At 63.9% G+C, this 17,787-nt stretch overlaps 2 protein-coding genes across 5 annotated transcripts; one reads left to right on the top strand and one right to left on the bottom strand.

Moving 5' to 3' along the window:
• The first annotated feature begins 2,042 nt into the window (after window positions 1–2,042).
• Window positions 2,043–8,625, top strand: MOV10 (Mov10 RNA helicase). Its single transcript, XM_086476575.1, has 21 exons — window positions 2,043–2,176; window positions 3,330–3,426; window positions 3,521–3,654; window positions 3,747–3,985; window positions 4,065–4,305; window positions 4,544–4,666; window positions 4,773–4,926; window positions 5,007–5,161; window positions 5,304–5,480; window positions 5,561–5,708; window positions 5,799–5,960; window positions 6,055–6,158; window positions 6,391–6,488; window positions 6,577–6,696; window positions 6,782–6,884; window positions 7,102–7,225; window positions 7,311–7,502; window positions 7,640–7,714; window positions 7,829–7,954; window positions 8,070–8,158; window positions 8,511–8,625. The coding sequence occupies exons 1-21, from the start codon at window positions 2,043–2,045 to the stop codon at window positions 8,623–8,625; spliced, it is 2,910 nt and encodes a 969-aa protein (XP_086332701.1).
• A 1,529-nt stretch (window positions 8,626–10,154) lies between these two features.
• On the bottom strand, window positions 10,155–17,787 carry RHOC (ras homolog family member C). Of its 4 annotated transcripts, none has more exons than XM_086476594.1 (5): window positions 17,781–17,787; window positions 11,237–11,394; window positions 10,921–11,041; window positions 10,474–10,604; window positions 10,155–10,328 (listed from the first exon to the last, which is right to left on the bottom strand). In XM_086476594.1, exons 1-5 carry the CDS (start codon window positions 17,785–17,787, stop codon window positions 10,155–10,157), a joined length of 591 nt encoding a protein of 196 aa, XP_086332720.1. The 4 variants fall into 4 exon arrangements, with proteins under 4 accessions (XP_086332720.1, XP_086332719.1, XP_086332721.1 ...); XM_086476593.1 differs by lacking the exon at window positions 17,781–17,787 and adding an exon at window positions 17,583–17,604; XM_086476595.1 differs by lacking the exon at window positions 17,781–17,787 and having other exon boundaries at window positions 10,921–11,008; window positions 11,264–11,392.

The following is a 17,787-nucleotide window of genomic DNA, read 5'->3' as shown; positions in this document are numbered from 1 at the left end:
GTCAGCTGCTGAGGGAGGCGGATCTCCAGGGAACAGCCTGGCAGCAGGGTGTAGTGCTTGCTCCCTCCCTGGCATGCCGACCAGGGAACCGGAGTCAGAGAACTTGGACAGTAAGAAGGGTTACGGAGCTCTGAGGAAGCCCTGCACCCCCGGGACGACAGTGGACAGGGTTGCTCCCCTCGTCCTCTGTGCCTGGCTGCGGCACCGACCTCGCCTCTCCTGCCGGGAGCGCCCAGGCTGTCCGGACAGAGCGGGACCGTCCCGCGGGGGAGCCGCACGCCGCTGTGCCAAGAGCTGCTCAAGGTCGGTGCTGCTGCCGGCGGGTGTTTGCAGAAAGGGGTTCCTCCCTGCCCGCCACCCCAGGGCAGATGAAAGGGGATGTGGGTGAGCGCCTGAGGTGCTGTGGTCTGTGGCCCTGGTCCCATCCAGACAAGAGCTGCTGTAGCAATTCCAAGAATGCGAAGCTGAAGCAGGAGCCAAGATAAGGCTGGTCCCACTACAGAGCTTTTATCTGCCTCAAGGCTAGTCTTTGCCCGCTCGGGGTTAGTTACACTGCAACTAGTTCACCGTCACTTGTTCTAGCCTTAAGCCCGTCTCTATCTCTTTGTCCTTCTCCAAATCTTTCGCTCGCCACCCTTTAGGCTGACTCACTCCCTACTGGCCTCCTGGCCCCTCTCCCCCACCAGGCTCAGCTACCCCAGTCCTAGCCCCTTACCAGTTCCTATTTCTTCCTTCAAAGAGCATCACCACCACTGCGACACTAAGCAAGTGCCAGCCCAGCCCAGCGGTGACACGTGCCCAGAGGCCTTCTAATCCTTAAAGCCATCGGCTATTGCCTGTGGGAGACCAGAGGCTTTGGCCAGCTCCGGAGCAGTGTATGAGCTGGCTCTGTCCAAGGGTAAAAAAGCCAAAGGCTGACTCCAGAGGAATCGCGCTGAGCAGGCGCTGCAGCTTGACTGAGCCAGGGAGGGCGAAGCCAGCGCTGCAGGATGAGTCCAGCCCAAACAGCAGCCAGGCCATCCAGCTGCCCCCCATGAAAAGATCTTGTTCGCGAGACCAAAGCTTAAAGCTCCAGGATTCTGCCCGCGATACGGGACAGAAAGACTTAGAACCCACTGCTCTGTTTTTCAAGGCTCAGAGCCCTCCCACAACCTGTGAGGGGTCCCGCACCATCACAGTCTATCGGCTCCCTCCAGACAGCGGCAGGTCACCAGAAAAGCCCCGAGCTAAGCTGGGGCAAACCACAGCCTGACCCCCAGCTCGTGTCCTTGGGCCACAGGCAAGGCGAAAGCAGCACCCGGGCGGGACCATGAGCAGCCCCAGGGTCCGGAGCCGTTTCACAGCACAGGTCAGGGATCGCCACCCTCCCCGGGCAGTCTGGGGGACAAACACGCACGATACCAGCGGCAGACACAGAAACCAGCCCGCTTTATAGAGCAGCTGTGGGAGCTCTGGGAGCTCCGGCCCCTCATCATGGGGTGCAGCTGGGCACCTCTCCCGCCCTGCAGCAGCCCGGGGGTGAGCTGGGAGCTTCTGCTCTCCCTCCCCGGGGGCAACCAGGGCCAGGGCTGCGGGCAGGGGGGTAGGGGGTAGCAACAACTCGCCCAGCCTTTCGGCACTCGCCAGCTCGGCTCCCCCCGGCCCTGCAACCGCAGCCCGACCCGGGCCCGTGCCCGTCCCGTCTGGGGCAGCCCTGCGAGGTGGATGCGCAGCCCCGGGGGTCCCGGGCCGGGCCAGCCCCAGCCCCAGCCCCAGCCCCTCCGCACGGCGCCAGGGCACTTCCCGCAGCCGGGACCCCGAGTGGGGTGCGGGGCCCCGGGCGAGGCTCTCCCCGAAGCGGGCTCGGGGCGATGGTGCGGGGCCAGCGGCACCGGGCAGGAGCCGCCCCCCGGCCCTCCCCGGGGCGGGCCCGCATCGCGCTCCGGCCCCTTTCGCTTTCGTTTCTCCGTGCGGGGCCAGCCCCGGCTCAGCCCAGCCCAGCCCAGCCCAGCCCGGGACGGCTCAGCTCGGCTCGGCTCACCTCAGCTCGGCTCGGCTCGGCCATGCCGCGGTTCAGCGTGGCGGAGGCCCGGCAGTGCGGGGATCAGTTCGTGCAGTTCCTGCGGGACACGGGCCGGGAGCAGGAGCGCCGGCGGGACGCGCTGCGGAGCATCTACAGCCAGGAGTTTCGGGGCAGGTGAGAGCCCTCGGCCGGACCCGGGCAGCGTCGCCTGGGACGGGACCCGCAGCCAGCAGCGTCCGCTGCCCCGGCCAGCATCGCCAGTGCCGGGCCAGCATCGCCAGTGCCGGGCCAGCATCGCCAGTGCCGGGCCAGCGTCACTGGTCCCCGGCCAGCATCGCTGGGGCTTCACGTGGGGTGTCAGGCCAGCTCTGGCCAGGAGCTAGGTGTGAGGGTGGCGCTGGGGAGCGGGTAGGGTCTTCAGGGGCTCTCCTTCATCACCCTCCTGGGTGGGATGGAGGACTGTGGGCCGTCCGAGCAGCGAGGACCACCTGGACTAGTTAAACTCCAATGCAGGGGCTCTGCTCCCTCCAGACACGGGGAAAACAGAGCAGCATTGCTGGAGCAGCCCGTGTCCCGCTGGGCTGCGGATGCAGCGAGTGGCAGAGCTGCCTCTCCAGACACCAGCCCCGCATGGTCCCAGGCCCCTCCATCCCACCATAGCCCTGCTGGGATTGTTCCCCAGCTGCCTGGGCATGGCCTCGGACACTCGCTGCCCACTGTCCTCCCCAATGACACTGGTCACGCTGGCCCTTGTGCAACGTCGCCGCTGTTAATCATTGGCAAAGCTGGGGTTCAGCCTGCCAGCGGGCTGTGGGACATGCCCTGGGGTGCAGGAGGAGGTACCCGGGGAGACTTCGCTACCGGGGGCGCAGTGGCCGTGCCTTGGAGGAGCCCCCATCTGCACCGGCTCAGCCCCTGGGGCTCTGCGGGGGGGATGACCCCTCTGGGTGGCCTCTTCTGTCAAGGATCTGGGGACAGGGATGCATCCCTGCCCTGCTGCCCTTTGTGCGCCGGCAGTGACAGGGAGTGCGTGGCTGTCGGGGCCAGATGCCATGGCACAGCTGGAGTGTCCGTGGCACAGCTGGAGCGGCCGTGGCACAGCTGGAATGGCCGTGCCACAGCATGGATTTGCTGGAGCAGCCTGCAGGGATGGAAGGTTTGCGTGGGCCAGTGGAAAGCCCAGGTCCTTCTCCCTCTCCCGGCGCAGAGGGGAGCTGCAATGCCCCGCTTCACCCTCCCTCCCCGCTCGCCTCCTCTCAGCTGCCTGTGCCCCCCAGCCCAGTCGCCCTCTGGCCCACACAGAAACCTCTCTCCGTTGCCTGTGCAGGACTGACACAAAAATGCCCAACTTCTCCTGCGTCTTGTACGCGCTGCGGGTGACCCACCGGGTGCAGGTGCACGGGGACTCGGTGCACTTCAAGAAGGTGAGAATCACCCTGGGCTGGGGCAGTGGGACTGGCTCCACGGGAGCCCCCGGCAGGACCCCGGGGCCCTGCTGATGCTGGCGGCTCCTCGCAGAAGAAAAGGCGCGTGGTGGTGGCAGACCAGTACCGGAGACCCAGAACGAACGCGGAGGCATTGACATCAGCGTCTGCCTCTGGGCAGCAGCCCAGCTCTGGTCCGCAAGCACCCCAGAGCCGTGCCAAGAAGTGGTAAGACCAGCAGCACCCTGCCCACCCCTGCCACGGCACAGCCCCGGGACCCCCCACCCCGGCTGGGAAAGCCCGACCCTCCCTCCCCACAGGGCTGAGTTCATCCGCGGGAAGCACGGGGTAGAGATCATCTCGGAGAACGACCAGGGTAATGGGTACATCCGCTTCCCAGTGGTGCCTGGACAGCCCCGGACGGTCACCGTCCTGGTGCAGAACTGCGGGGCAGAGCCTGTGACGCTGCGGCGGTGCCAGCCGTGCCGGCAGTCGCGGGAGCTCTCCTTCTCGGATGAGCAAGGGGTGACACAGGGACAGTCCCTGCTGCTGCACCCAGGTATGGCCCCGTCCCCTGCCCCGTGCCCTGCCCCGCCGGAGGAGACGCAGGACCCAGCTCTCACCTCTTTGCCTCGCAGGCGGCACCTACCCCATCCAGGCGCGGTGCCTGACCACCTGCAACGGGTACTTCCACGCCGTGGTGACCTTTGAGTTCACCAAGGAGCCGGACGAGCCCTTCAGCATCGGGCGCTGCATCGCTGCCATCGCTGAGAGCCAGCTGGCCAAGGACCTGGGGCCCTCGGCGCCTTTCCAGACTTACCAGGCCAGCCTCCAGCGCCCCGTCACCGTCATCACTGAGGACGGCATCCCCCCCGACAGGTACGTGGTGGGGTCACCTGCTGCCATCCTGCACCAAGGGCCCCAGCCTGTTCTCTGGCTGGGACAAGGCTCAGCTCCTTGGGGCCCTGCTGTCCAGCTCCCTGGGACAGTGCTTCGTCCATGTGCCATGGCTGGTGACGGGTTTGGGGACACCCTGCTTGCCGGGTCCGTGGGTGGTGGCAGCCCAGGGGCAGCCCAGCCCTGCAGTCCCTGCGGCACCACTGTCCCCTCCATCCAGCTCCACAAAAAATGAACTGGAGAGGCAAATCCCTCTGGGCACGTACCAGTACCCGAAGAGCCTCAAGGACACAATCCTGCTCGGACCCAATGCCAGTGCCAGCTCCAGCTGGGCTGCCATGCGGTGAGTGCCAAGGTGTGGGGGCAATGCCGCCCGGCCCCGCATCTCCCACCCGCTGCCCCTTCGCCGAGGTGTCCCTGGGGCACGGTGACATCCCTGCCGCCTGCAGGTCGCTGCTGGAGGCCCCCCTCCAGGCCGGGAACTACCGGCAGAAGTTCCAGCTGCTGCTGCACCTGGAGGAGATCCAGATGGAGGTGGACATCCGACGCTACGACATTCAGGACGTGCCCATGGTGCAGGAAAGGGGGCTGCTGGTCCTTGACGTGCGTAGGAGCAGCCAGGGGGGCGGGAGGGGTGCTGGGGCTCCCGAGGTGCCCGGCATCACACCGGCCATTTGGCACAGGTGCCTGGCGTGGCCGAGAACCGCCCGTCCGTGCTGAAGGGGGACCACCTCTTCGCCCACCTGAGCAGCGAGCGGGACCGCTCCCCGCTCGTCCAGTACAAGGGCTATGTGCACAGCGTGGAGATGGAGAAGGTCAGGCTGGGCTTCTCCTCCAAGTGAGTGGCGTCCAGCCCCAGCCAGGCTGGCAGAGCCCCGGCCGCTCTGCTCGGACGTGCCGAAGGCCAGGCACAGGCTGGGAAGGGCCGGGGAGGGCATGGGGGAGCGTTCCTATGCCATGCTCACACTGCTCCTTCCCAGGCTGCAGAAGAAGTTTGTGAACAACCTGAGGTTTGACGTGACCTTCACCTTCAGCCGGCTGCCACTGCAGGTCCAGCACCGGGCTGCAGCCCTGGCCATGCAGCGCGGCTTGTCCAGCCTCCTCTTCCCCTCTGCCTCCTGCCACAAGTCCCTCTTCCCAGGTGACTTCCAGCCCCGGTGAGTCCCTGTGCCTGCAGGCAGGAGGGGACAGAGGGGTACATGAGGGGATGGGGCAAACTCAGCCTCTGCTCCCGCAGGTGGTTCGACCGCAGGCTGCAGGCGAACGAGGAGCAGTGCAGAGCTGTGACACACATCGTGACGGGGATGTCCAGGCCAGCCCCATACCTCATCTTCGGCCCCCCTGGGACAGGCAAGACGGTCACTCTGGTGGAGGCCATCAAGCAGGTGAGCAGCCAGTGCCCACGTCCATCCCTGGGCACCGCTGCCCACCCCAGCCCGTGGGGCTCAGTGCTATCACCCCCTCCTCCCACCTAGGTATGGACATGCTTCAAGGACGCCCAGATCTTGGCCTGCGCCCCTTCCAACAGTGCCGCCGACCTGCTGTGCCAGCGCCTCATCAAGGACATCGCCCCCCGGCACATCTACAGACTCATCGCCAGCTCCAGGAGCTACCAGGAGGTGCCTGCCGATATCAGGGTGGGTCCCTGCCCCTCCGTTCCGGCACCCCGCGGCACGTCTGGGCTGGTGGCACCCGGGAAGAGCAGGATCCCACGGAACGCCTGTGTTTCAGCCCTGCTGCAACTGGGATGATGAGCAGAGCTGCTACGTGTACCCGAGCAAGGAGCACCTGGGGCGCTACCGGATCCTCATCACCACGCTGGTGACAGCGGGAAGGTTGGAGGACCTGGGATTGCCCCCACCACCTACGGCGGGTGGACCCGGGGGCTGCCTTGCAACCAAGCTGTGAGGGCAGCCCCGCTGGGGTGCAGCGAGGAGGGGGTGTGGAGGAGGGTGGGCAGCAGGGGGGACCCCGCCTCTGCAGGAGGATGAGGATGAAGGCAAAGGGAGGAAGGATGGCCAGCCGAGGCAGGGATGCTGAGGCAGCTTCACGCCCTCTCTCCCCCAGGCTGGTGTCAGCCAACTTCCCCCCAGGGTTTTTCTCCCATGTCTTCATTGACGAGTGCGGCCAGGCGGTAGAGCCGGAGAGCGTGGTCGCCATCGCAGGTGAGTGGTGTCCAGCTCCTGTCTTGGGGACCAGCGTCTCTGCATGGCCCAGGGACCCCCCCGTCCCCCGCTGAGCTCTCCTGCCCAGGGCTCCTGACTGCCATGGACCGGGAGACCAACCCCAACGGAGGGCAGCTGGTGCTGGCGGGAGACCCCCAGCAGCTGGGTCCTGTCCTGAGGTCGCCGCTGGCCATCGAGCACGGCTTGGGTGAGCAGGGAGAGGGGTGGGAGCGCTGCCGGTGCCCGGGGGCCAAGCAGCCTTGCGGGGAGCCATGGGGTCTCGCTGGGCACAGGCACCTCGCTGCTGGAGAGGCTGATGCTGCACAACCCCCTGTACAAGAAGTCAAGCGGAGGATATGACCCACAGTTTGTCACCAAACTGCTCTGGAACTACAGGTGGGGATGGGGCCAACAAGGGGATGGGCGCAGGCAGGGATGAGCGTGGCTCGGTGCAGGATCTGTGCGTGCACCCCGGGCTCCAGCTCCCCAGAGCCTCGTAGCGCCCCGGCTGGTGCGGGAGATGGGAGCGCACCCACTGTCCCGGACGCACGGTGCCCGGGAGGGTGCTAGGGCTGCGTGGCCCCTGTGCTGGGCACTGTCCTGCCTCTGCCAGGTCCCATGAGGCCATCCTCAGGATCCCCAACGAGCTCTTCTACGACAGTGAGCTGAAGGCCTGTGAGAGCAACGAGCTTGATGTCCGGAGCCTGTATTGTGCCTGGGAGGAGCTTCCCAAAAAAGTGAGGGGGGCAGCAGGGAGGGGGCCCGGGGGGGGGAAAGCCTCAAGCTGCAGGCAGAGCAGAGCCCAACACTCTCCACCCCCAGGGCTTCCCCATCATCTTCCACGGGGTTTGTGGGGAAGACCGGAGAGAGGCCAAGAGCCCCTCGTTCTTCAACACGGCTGAGATTGAGGTGCTGGTCGACTACCTCAAGAAGCTGCTGCAGAGCCGGGGCAAGGGGGGCTGCCCCAGCGTCTCGCCCAAGGAGGTCGGCATCATCTCTCCCTATAGGAAGCAGGTGAGGAGCTCTGCAGGCAGGGGATGGGCAGAGACCTCCCCAGGGGACAGGGGGCACTGGGACGGAGGGGCAGCCCTGGGGCTGGCACATGAGGCTGGCCCCATGGCAGCTGGACTGTGCTGCGTGCCTCCCCCCAGGTGGAGAAGATCCAGAAAGCCATCACCTCCCTGGACCCTGTCCTGCGGACGCTGCCGGACATCAGCCTGCTGAAGGTATGGACCTGGGTGCGGTGGGAGAGGAGCCCACCCTGCCCCAGGTGGAGGGTGCCCCGCTAGCCCCAACCTGGGGATGCTCCCCAGCCCCTCACCTACTGTCCCACCCCGTAGGTGGGCTCCGTGGAGGAGTTCCAGGGCCAGGAGCGACGCGTCATCCTCATCTCCACCGTGCGCAGCTGCAGCGAGTACCTCCAGCTCGACCAGACCTTCAAGCTGGGCTTCCTCAAGAACCCCAAGGTACCTGCCCCAAGCTGGCCCCTCTCCCTTGGCACAACCACAACCAGGTGGGGCTGGGGAAGGGGCTGAGAAGCGCTGCTGCAGGGTAAAGCCCTCGCTCTCCTTCTCTTTTCAGAGGCTCAACGTGGCCATCACCAGGGCCAAGGCTCTGCTGATCGTGGTGGGTAACCCGGCCGTGCTCAGCAAGGACCACCACTGGCAGAGGTGAGCCTGGCCCGGCTGCGCCTGGCCCCCTCCGCAGACGATGCTCCCGAGCACCTGCCAGCCCTTCCCTGCCACCCGCGGGGGCAGCGGGGCCGTGGCGGGCAGCGGGGCCATCACGGGCAGCAGGGCCATCATGGGCAGCGGGGCCGTGGCGGGCAGCGGGGCCATCACGGGCAGCGGGGCCATCACGGGCAGCGGGGCCGTGGCGGGCAGCGGGGCCGTGGCGGGCAGCGGGGCCATCACGGGCAGCGGGGCCGTGGCGGGCAGCGGGGCCGTGGCGGGCAGCGGGGCCGTGGCGGGCAGCGGGGCCACGCCACCTCCTGCCCACGCTCCCCTCGCTTTGCACCCACAGGTTCCTCAGGTACTGCAGGGAGGAGGGCGGCTACACGGGCTACCCCTACGAGGAGGAGAGCCCGGCAGAGGATGGTCTCGCCGCCGACCTCCGTGCGCTGCACCTCAGCAATTAGTGACCCGGTGAGCAGGGCTGGGAGCTGCCGGCAGAGCCCCGGGGGTCATGTGTGCCAGGGGCACCAGGAGGCTGCTCCTGCAGCCAGTGGCGCAGGGTGCAGGACGAGCTCTCGCTTAGGGGCTGCCCGTCCACTCCTGAGCCTGGGGCCAGCTCTGCCATGGGGTTTCTCTGCAGGAAACCCGCCTGGGAAAGGAGGAGAAGCCCCTGGAGCTCCAGCACCCCTCCGCCTGCCCCTGGCCTGCAGCAGCCGCCTGCTCTGCCCCTGCCTCCATCCTGGGGTGCTCAGTGCATCCCTGCGGAGACATGGCTGAGCCTCCTGGGCAAGGGGGTCCTGCCAGCCTTCCCTGCCAGCCGACAGCCCCACAGGGCAGCCCAGGACAGACCCTTGCAGAGCAGGACCATGCCAGTGCCAGTATGGGACCATTCCCCATTTTAAACAGGTTTTGACACGGCTGTGGAAAGCCAATTCTGTGTCTGGCCTCACCGTTCAATGAATGGCTTAAGCGAGAGCCCGGCCTCCGAAGAGCATCACTGGGTGCGCAGGGGAGCTCAGTGCTGCTGCGGTGGGTGACCGGGGTGCAGGCAGGGACCCGGCTGGGCACAGGGTGGCTGGCCTCCCCCGCTGGGCAGCTGCCTGGCCCGAGAGCTGGCATGGCCACACAAGCACACTTCATTTCATTTCCCTGGAATAAATGTTTAGAGAAAAACACCGTATTGATGTCGAGTCCTGGGCCCTGCCACCGCAGCTGGGGCTGCCAGAGCAGGGACAGGCTTGCTGCAGTCCTGCCCCGACCTGCTCCGGGATGGTTACAGAGGAGGGAGAGCCAGAAGGATGCCACGCAAGCAGAGTTACAATTACTAAAATACCACTTTGCATTTATTCTCCCAATTAGGCAGTTCAGTTTACGGGTGCCAAGTCCGTGACCAATGCAAACTCGAAGGCGGCGTTACTGGCAGAGCTGGGCAGAGGCGCTGCCCCAGCATGGTCCCGGCAGCAGAGCACTTCTGGCAGCAGCTGAGCCCGGCTCTGCACAGACGGGGCTGAAAGCTGCCCTGGGCAAGTCTGTATAAAACACTGGTGTGTGCTGCCTGCACGGCTGGGGGGAGTGGGCAGAGCCCCCCGAGGGCCCAGCAGACCCCACACGCGAGCTGCGGGCAGCAGCCAGCGGCACCTCCCGCTTCTGCAGCACCTGCCCGGAGCTGGGGAGGGAGAGCAAACACGGCGGCAAAACCCATGGGAAAGGAGAAACCAGGGAAATTGGTACAAAACAGGGCGACACGGGGAGCTTTGCAAATGCCCGGCCCATAGAGAGCAGCGGGTACCGAAGGCACTGGCCCCTCACGCCCCGGAGTCTCGCAGGGACACCCCGCGGGCTCGGGTGGCAGCTCTCGTGCAGAGGGTTCGGGGCAGGTACTGGCACCATGAGGTCCCGCTCCGGCCGTCTGCCAGCGCTCCCTGCCCGCGCGGCGCGGCGCGGGGCAGCCGGGTGCCGGCGCAGGCAGCCGCCTCCTGGCCCGCCGGGCTGCTCAGAGCAGCGGGCAGCCTCTGCGCTTCTTGTTCTTCCGGACCTGCAGGCCTGCGCGGGTGGCCATCTCGAAGACCTCCCGCACACCCTCCTTCGTCTTGGCCGAGCACTCGAGGTAGCCGAAGGCATTGATCCTGTTGGCCATGTCCCTCCCCTCCTCTGGCTTCACCGGCTCCTAGGAAGCATTAAAGAGAGGGTTCGGAAATATCGTCAGAAAACAGCAGCAAACGCACCGGGACTGCCCTGGGGGCACCCGGCCCTCTGCGCCAGGATCCGGCGCGGCAAAGGGAAGCCCCAGCGAGGCGCCCTCGGGCCCCCACCTGCTTCATCTTCGCCAGCTCCCGCCGTGTGTGCTCGTCGTTCCGCAGGTCCTTCTTGTTTCCCACCAGGATGATGGGCACGTTGGGGCAGAAGTGCTTCACCTCTGGCGTCCACTTCTCGGGGATGTTCTCTGCAACGAGGACACATGGAGCCCCCTGAGACAAGGGGCTGCTCCCCTCCCTCCGCCTCCTTCTCACAGCTTCGGGAACGAGCACCAGGCTTTTCCCGTAGGAAGGGAGGAGAGCTCGACCGTGGCATCCTCCTCTCCCATCACCTCCACCAAGCCAGCAAGTTCCCAGGATTTTTCTGGAGTGCACGCAAAGCCAGGAGATGGAGGGGAGGGACCGGCATCCCCCAGAGGGGCGGCACGGGGGTTTCCCAGACCCTGGGGTTTTAGCAGCAGCACCTGGTCCTGTGGGAGCCCCCCCTCGCTCCCTGGTCCCTACCGAGGCTGTCCGGGCTGTCGATAGAAAAGCACATGAGGATAACGTCTGTGTCCGGGTACGAGAGGGGCCGCAGCCTGTCGTAGTCCTCCTGTCCCGCCGTGTCCCACAGGGCCAGCTCCACCTGCGAGGGGAGAGGGATGTGGCGCAGCAGCTCGCAGACGGCTTGGCAAGCCAGGAGCGAGCAGGTTTATCTTCCTCAAACTGGGGCAGGTCCAGGGTGACCCAGAAACGTGAGAGGCGGGCAGTGGCAGTGCCAGCATGGGACCAGGGGAGCAAGGGGATGAGAACAGCTTCAGCACCCCACGATGGCCCTTACCTGCTTCCCATCCACCTCTATGTCAGCAATGTAGTTCTCGAACACGGTGGGCACGTAGACCTCGGGGAACTGGTCCTTGCTGAACACGATCAGCAGACACGTCTTTCCGCAAGCACCATCTCCCACGATCACCAGCTTCTTCCTGATGGCTGCCATCGCTGTGGGGACAAGAGCAGGTGAGAGGGATGGAGCAGCCATGGGCCGTCCACGCTCCCGGCCCCTCCTGGCCCCCCGTGCCCCAAAGTCTTTCACGCGACTGCCCGGGAGGGTACCGGGCACACACGCCAACACGAGCAGCTGGTGACCGCCAGGGCAGAGGGTCTCCCAGCCCCCCGCCGGGCGCACCTCCAGCTCCCGCACAGCCCCAGCTCACCGGCACTGCACAACCAGCCCAACCGGAACCATTCACACCCATTGCTGCCGCCGCGGCCAGGAGAACTGTCACAGCGATGCCCCGGCCACGGTGAGCGCTGGTGGCTGCACGCAGGGACCTCGTGCAAGACAACAAAAACTGCTCTGCCCTCCCCGCCCCGCCGGGCAGCAGGGCTCCTGCCCCGGCCACCCAACCCCTCCCGCACTGGGCTTTCTCCCTGCGCCACCACCCCAGGCAAATGGGATTTCCGACCACCTCAGGGCTGCGCGCACACACACACACACTGGTTTTATTTCAGATTATAAATTCTTCAGGGCAGAAACTACTCTGGGTTTCACCCGGGCATGCTCACCAGCTCCCGAATAATCCCATCAGCAGCAGGAATGCGCCAAGCCGGGCTCTCGGAGGTCCGGGCAAGCACGACCTGTGCGCCTGGCACCCGGGGCTGGGCTGGCCCCATCCCAGCCCGTTTGACAAAGGAGCCTTTGCCACATAATGACCGAGAGCTGACGCTGGCACCAGCGGCGGGAGAAGCTGCCAGCCATCACTCAGCAAACAGAGCCAAAACCCCGCGGTAGAGCAGGCTGCTTTCTGCCCAAGAAAAAGGGATGCAGTCCTGCAAGTAAAACTGTGCCTCTGCATCCTTGAGTTCAAAAGGGGACTACAGCTGAGCCTGGGAACCGCCCAGGACAATGCCACAAAACGCCTGCCGTGGCGTCTGAACGAGGGACGAGAAAATCAGCCATGGTGGGATCGCATCCCTCCCTGACCTCGGGCCCAAAATCTCTTTCCCATCCCCAGCTTTCCAGATGCTTCAGTCCAAAGAGCCCAACCTGCTCCTTTGGCACATCAGTGGTTCTGTGTCCCCGCAGACGTCCCGGGCAAGATGCACGCTGGCAGCTCAGGGTTTAATCCCTGGAAAGGCGCACGCTGCTCAGGGGGCTGGGGGAAGTTATAGGGAACCAGAAAACTGCTCCACATCCTCCAGCCAGCCCTGCCCCTCTCCAAACCCCCTCTGCCTGGGGCACTTTGGGCTTGGAGCCTTGGGGAAGTTCAGGGGAAACAAGCGCGCAGGAAGGATGCAGACACCTATGCTAACGCACCGAGCCGTGAGCGGGTCACACTGGGATCCCACTGGGAAGAACCAGCCATCGCAAGCCTGGCATTTAACCGGGGCACTGACACCGAGCCTTAAGGAAGGCCTGGCGCCTGGCCTCTCCCGCACCCTGCGCCAACAGAAAAGGGAGGAAAAGAGGAAAACCCGAGTAAGGCTGCATCATAATTAGCTGCAAGTGAAGGATTAAGAAATTAGACTCAGCGGCTGACTTGCATTTCAAAAGCGAGCTGAAGAGAGCTCCCCTCACCTGCACACTTAGCAGGGCCCCGCTCAGCTCCCGCCTGGAGGAATCCTCCCCAGGGCTGTCACACAAAGCCCTGGGGAAGTCTCGGGGACCACCCCAGCTCTCACATATCAAACCACCCAACTGCGTGGTTAGGACAGACGAGAGAAACGTTTCACCCGAATCCAGGCCAGACCCTGCCCCAGCCCCGGGTCTGTGCGGGCTACAAGCACTCTGGCTCACAAGCCGAAGCAGGAATGGTCTGTGGCTGCCGAGTGCTGTGGAGCTGTTAACGAAAACAGCGAGCCGGCACGTGTAAGGGGGGAAGAGCGAGGATGAAGGGCCGTGTCCAGCGGGATCCAGCACTCAACCAGGAGCCCCGGCAGTAAGCACACATCCCAGTGGAGCCGCCTGTCTCTACAGAGTGCAATGCTGAAGTTGAAGAAAACATTGACAGTCCCCAAAGGGTCCCACTGCCGGGGGCTGAGCGCAGAGGGGAACCCCCCAGCATGGCTCCCGTCCCCTTTCCTTGTGCCCTCCCGCTCCTGTCTGTCCCAGCTGGGCCAGGGACGCCCGCGGCCCCACGCACGGGCAGCCGGCCGGGAGCTCGTCCCGAGGAGACACTATGTTTGTGTTATGGCGGCAGATAAAAGGGCTGGAGGAGTTGCTGTCTCCTGCCCACTTGAGGAGGGAAAGCTCTCGAGGACAGCGTATCCCTGCGGACACAAGAAACGCATCACCCCTGTTGCAAACCATCCTCCTCCTCTGACCAAAGGCTTGGCCCCTCTCCAGCCATCAACTCCACAGCACGGAAAGAGGAGAGCTCATGGGCAAAACCAAGTCTGTTTACTTAGACAGAAAGCTCCTTTGTCCACAGCAAAATGTGATTTGCTGCTTTGCAACTCGGTATCTCGAACGGAGGAAGGTGGTGCGGGACACGCCGCTATCTAATCCACACGAGGCAGAAGGAGACACATCTGTAGCACGAGGAACAGCGGATGCCCGGGGAGACAAACACCCGCTCCCAGACAGACAGACACCGAGATCTGCCCGTGCTCAGCCTGCCGGACAGCGGACCCAAACCAAAACCAACCGGAGTGGCCCAGCACGGTGCGGCAGCCAGCCCCGCTGTCCCGGCAAGGGGACGGCAGATGCGCCACACCGAGCGGAGTTGCCACACCCAGAGCTCCTTCCCACGGCCTCTGTTGTCCACCCTGACCTGGGACGGCTCCGGGCCCCGGCAGCTCCCCAGCCCGGCGTGATGCCGAGCGGTGACTCAGCGGGCAGAGGCGCTGTCCCCACCCCACGTCTCAGCACGATTCATTCCATTACTCACGAGAGCGATCCAGAAATAGCCCGTTACTAACCCAGAGCTGGTGTGCAAAGGCGAGCGGGGCAAGGAGGCTGCGAGCACTGCGTGCCCCGGTGGCCAGCGGGGCTGCCCGCATCCGTGCCCTTGCCCCACGCGCCGGCCGGCACGGCACCAATGCCAGGTGCCGGTGGCGCTCCGCTGGGGGAGCGATGAGCTCCTCTGCCAGGGGGTGATGCTCTGACACTCAGCAGGACGAGGCCAGTCCCTGGGACAGGGGAGCCTGATGCAAAGGGCTTTGCGCTGTTCCCAGATCACAAGCGGGTGAGAGAGAGTGGAAAACGAAGGCAATCCGAGGCGGATAGCTTTGCTACAGCTGCCAGCAGGCCAAACGATTAGCAGGACACGGTCACCCACATCAGACATGAAAATTCAGATTTTAAACTCTGCCAAGCACTAACCACCCCGAGTTACAGCAAAGGCTGCCCAGCCACGCTGGCAATCCAGCCCGGCCTGCACAGCAACCGCGGGGTTTGGGCGCGAGCAGCACTTGAGGTGCCTCACTGGAGATGCCTCCTGCTCATTCACAGAGATAACGAAAGGGAGCAGCACCTTCGTGCCAGCAGCTCCTGTGGAGCGGCGCTGCCAAACCCCGCAGGGCTCCTGCGCCCGCTGCTGCAGACAGGCTGGGGCCGTGGGTTTAGTCCGTGCCACCGCTGCCAGCACCAGCCTCATCCCGAGCAGGCAGCTCCTTCAGCACGCCAAGAAAGTGCAAACTGAAATCAAATTGCTCTGCTCTGCTTTCCAAGCAGCTGTTCTAAAGCCACCATCATAAAACCAGCCAGGGCTCCGGGACAGCTCTTGCGTTATTGGCCTCTCCCAGCTTCATGCCTCAAAATGTGAAGTTCCTGCTGAGCAGGAAAAGGGGAATTCCTCTGGCAGCAGGATGCATCAGTCATCCAGTGTCTGCTGTGGGATCTCAGGAAACAGCAGGGGAAGATGTTAACACTTTGAAGAAAGGCTCAAACTAGGGACAGAAATCTTTCAACAAACCTTCTCGGCGAGGCTCGAGCTCCCCAAGCCAACAGAGGGGTTTTGTTCTAAAGCAGAAATTCCCAAGCGCTGCTGCTGACAGCCCCACCCCGGCCAGACCTGTCACACCACCTATCAGCAAAACCAGCCCCATTTCTCTGCTGCCCACAGCCCTGGCCGGAGGCACAACCCCGAAGCCTGGGCAGGGCACGGATGGAGCCATGCTGGGAACAGCCCTTTTGCAGGGACACCCCCAGTGTGCTGCCCAGGTCTGGCAGATGTCCCACTCCGAACAAAACCTCCTCATCCCGAACAAGGAGAGCAGAGTCCGGAGGAGGGTCAAGCCCCCGCACTGCCCCAGTCACCTTCTTGGCTAGTGACAGGAGAGCAGACCTGGCGCTCGTGTTCCTGCCTTGCAGAGCTGCCACCAAGCATCCCTCTCCAGACTGCCTGTCAGATGATTAGAAAACGTTGCTCTGCCCCAGCAGCTCTCTGGCCGCTCCCCTCCGACTGCCGGCTCAGGAACAGCCAGCCCGCTGCACGCAGCCCCGTCACCCCAAAGCCTGGGCACCCGATCGGACCCCCCACAACCACAGAAGGACAACCACCGAAGGACAACCACCTCTTCAAACACACCAAGATCTTCCTGGCATTCCTGTGTCTTCAGCTCTGCTGAACTTTTCAACAGTTTAACAAACAAAAGCCTCCAGAGTGCTTGGTTGGGCTGTTTCGATTTAACTCTCGTTTGGGAAGGAGCCGGGCTAATGCAGCACCGAGCAGGCTGCAGGCGAGAACTGCCAGGAGGCATTTGACTGGATCCCAAAACCCCCAACGCACACCCCTTCAGCTCAGGCCGTGCAACCCGTCGTACAGACAGGACCTAAGGGGGCTCACAGCACCCAGAGAGCACGACACACCAGTGGGGAACACAGAACATGTTTTCTCACCAGCGCAGCCAGGGACAAGCTGTCTCCGCTTCTAAACACGGCCGTGTGCGTGCACAGGGCTGCTGCCACTGCCCCAGCGCGCCAGGCAAGGGCACCTCAGGACAGGGCCCCAGAGAGGCACCACTGGGCAAACAGGAGCCACTCTGGACAGCCACAGGCCACCATGGGTGCTGCCAGAGCCCTGGGCGCTGGGGACATGGAGGTACCTCCCTCCAGAACCCCCGGGAGCAGCTCTCCTCCCGCCCCAGCAACGGGTCCTGGCTCCCACCAGCACAAACAGGGAGCCCCACCAAAGTGTGGGTCAAGGCCACAGCTGTCCCCAGGTTAAACTGGAAGGGGACAGAAGGTGCTTGGGGACAGAAGGACAGAGGTGCACGGGTCATTTGCATGCATTACCAGCAGAAAGCTCCACAGTGCTCTTTCACAACTAGCACTGTAGGACTTGCTGGCACAGCTGGTGCCATGAAAGAGAAAGTGAGCTTCCACATTAAAATCTGACAGGTATGCCCATCGAGGGGAATTTAATTTGCTGAGACATCTAAACCGTGGGCAAGGTAGCACCGGACAAGTGTCTCGGGTATCAGAGGGACTCTTATACAGAAGCAGAAAAAAGCTCCAAAAAGGGCTTGAAGCAAAGAGCGAGGCCAAAGGGAAACGCGACAGCCAGGGCAGAACTGGGGCTCCGAGCTCCCGGGCAGATCACAGCTCTGAGACGATCAAAGTGGGGCTGGTTTTGGCACAGCAGCATCTGCAATTTCACGCTCGCACAGCCCCAGGGCAGGCCAAGCTCGGCATTTCTGCGTGGCACAGCAGGGAGCCGCCTCCAGCCCTCGCTCAAGCCAACAGTGCTCGCTGACACCCAAAGCATGACCCACACCCACCCACTGCTCGGAGCCCCCCCCGCCCCGCCTGCCACCGCTGTCAGAACTGCCCGTCGCCGAGCACCGAGGAAAGTGTCTGTATTTACCCCCGGGAAAGCTGCCCGAAACCTTCTTAAGACGCAGACCTACCATCTCCAAATGACGAGCAACCATCAAAAAGGGAGCTCAAGCTCTGTGCTTACTCTTTAGACCTCACCAATTTTTTTCTGAACTCGTGGGCTATTCTTTGGGCGGGACCGGACAGCCTGGGATCACAGCGCGCCCCAGCGCAGCAGCGGAGGGCAGCCGCCCAGACCCAGACCCGGAGCAGAGCGGCCAGGCTGGCTTGTTTTCATTGCTAAATCCCACAAAAACATCCACAAGCAAAATAGAGAAAGGGACTTGGAACAGAAGAATTTTAAAGCCTAAACAAAGCTTGAACCACAAGAACTTGAGCTTTGTGGGAAAACACTGCCTGCCCTTACCTCCTTTTCCAAAGGACATCATGCCATGTTCTTACTTTACCTCCTGCGGAAGCGACAGCCTTCCCAGACTCACGGCAGCACAAGTGTCTCGCTGAAAGCTTCAAATAACGTGCCACATCTCAGCAGATGCCTGTACTTGTGCAATGCCTGACTGCCGCTGCCCCAGGGCCAATCAATATTTGCTAATACATTCCTTACTTTTCAT

Source organism: Leptosomus discolor, chromosome 21, assembly GCF_034619465.1.
Source record: "Leptosomus discolor isolate bLepDis1 chromosome 21, bLepDis1.hap2, whole genome shotgun sequence".
Lineage (NCBI taxonomy): Eukaryota > Metazoa > Chordata > Aves > Leptosomiformes > Leptosomidae > Leptosomus > Leptosomus discolor.
The sequence above is the reverse complement of the archived record's forward strand: the minus strand, read 5'-3'. Positions and strand labels throughout refer to the sequence as shown.

Bases quoted from the DNA above. Each gene is read 5' to 3' on its own strand.
- RHOC (XM_086476593.1), bottom strand. From the start codon at position 17,604: ATGATGTCCTTTGGAAAAGGAG. The intron at 11,395-17,582 runs GTAAGGGCAGGC...TTGTCCCCACAG, and splicing joins GATGTCCTTTGGAAAAGGAG to CGATGGCAGCCATCAGGAAG. The intron at 11,042-11,236 runs GTAAGGGCCATC...CTCCCCTCGCAG, and splicing joins TAGAGGTGGATGGGAAGCAG to GTGGAGCTGGCCCTGTGGGA.
- MOV10 (XM_086476575.1), top strand. From the start codon at position 2,043: ATGCCGCGGTTCAGCGTGGCGGAGGCCCGGCAGTGCGGGGATCAGTTC. The intron at 5,709-5,798 runs GTGAGCAGCCAG...CCTCCCACCTAG, and splicing joins TGGTGGAGGCCATCAAGCAG to GTATGGACATGCTTCAAGGA. The intron at 7,503-7,639 runs GTGAGGAGCTCT...GCCTCCCCCCAG, and splicing joins TCTCTCCCTATAGGAAGCAG to GTGGAGAAGATCCAGAAAGC.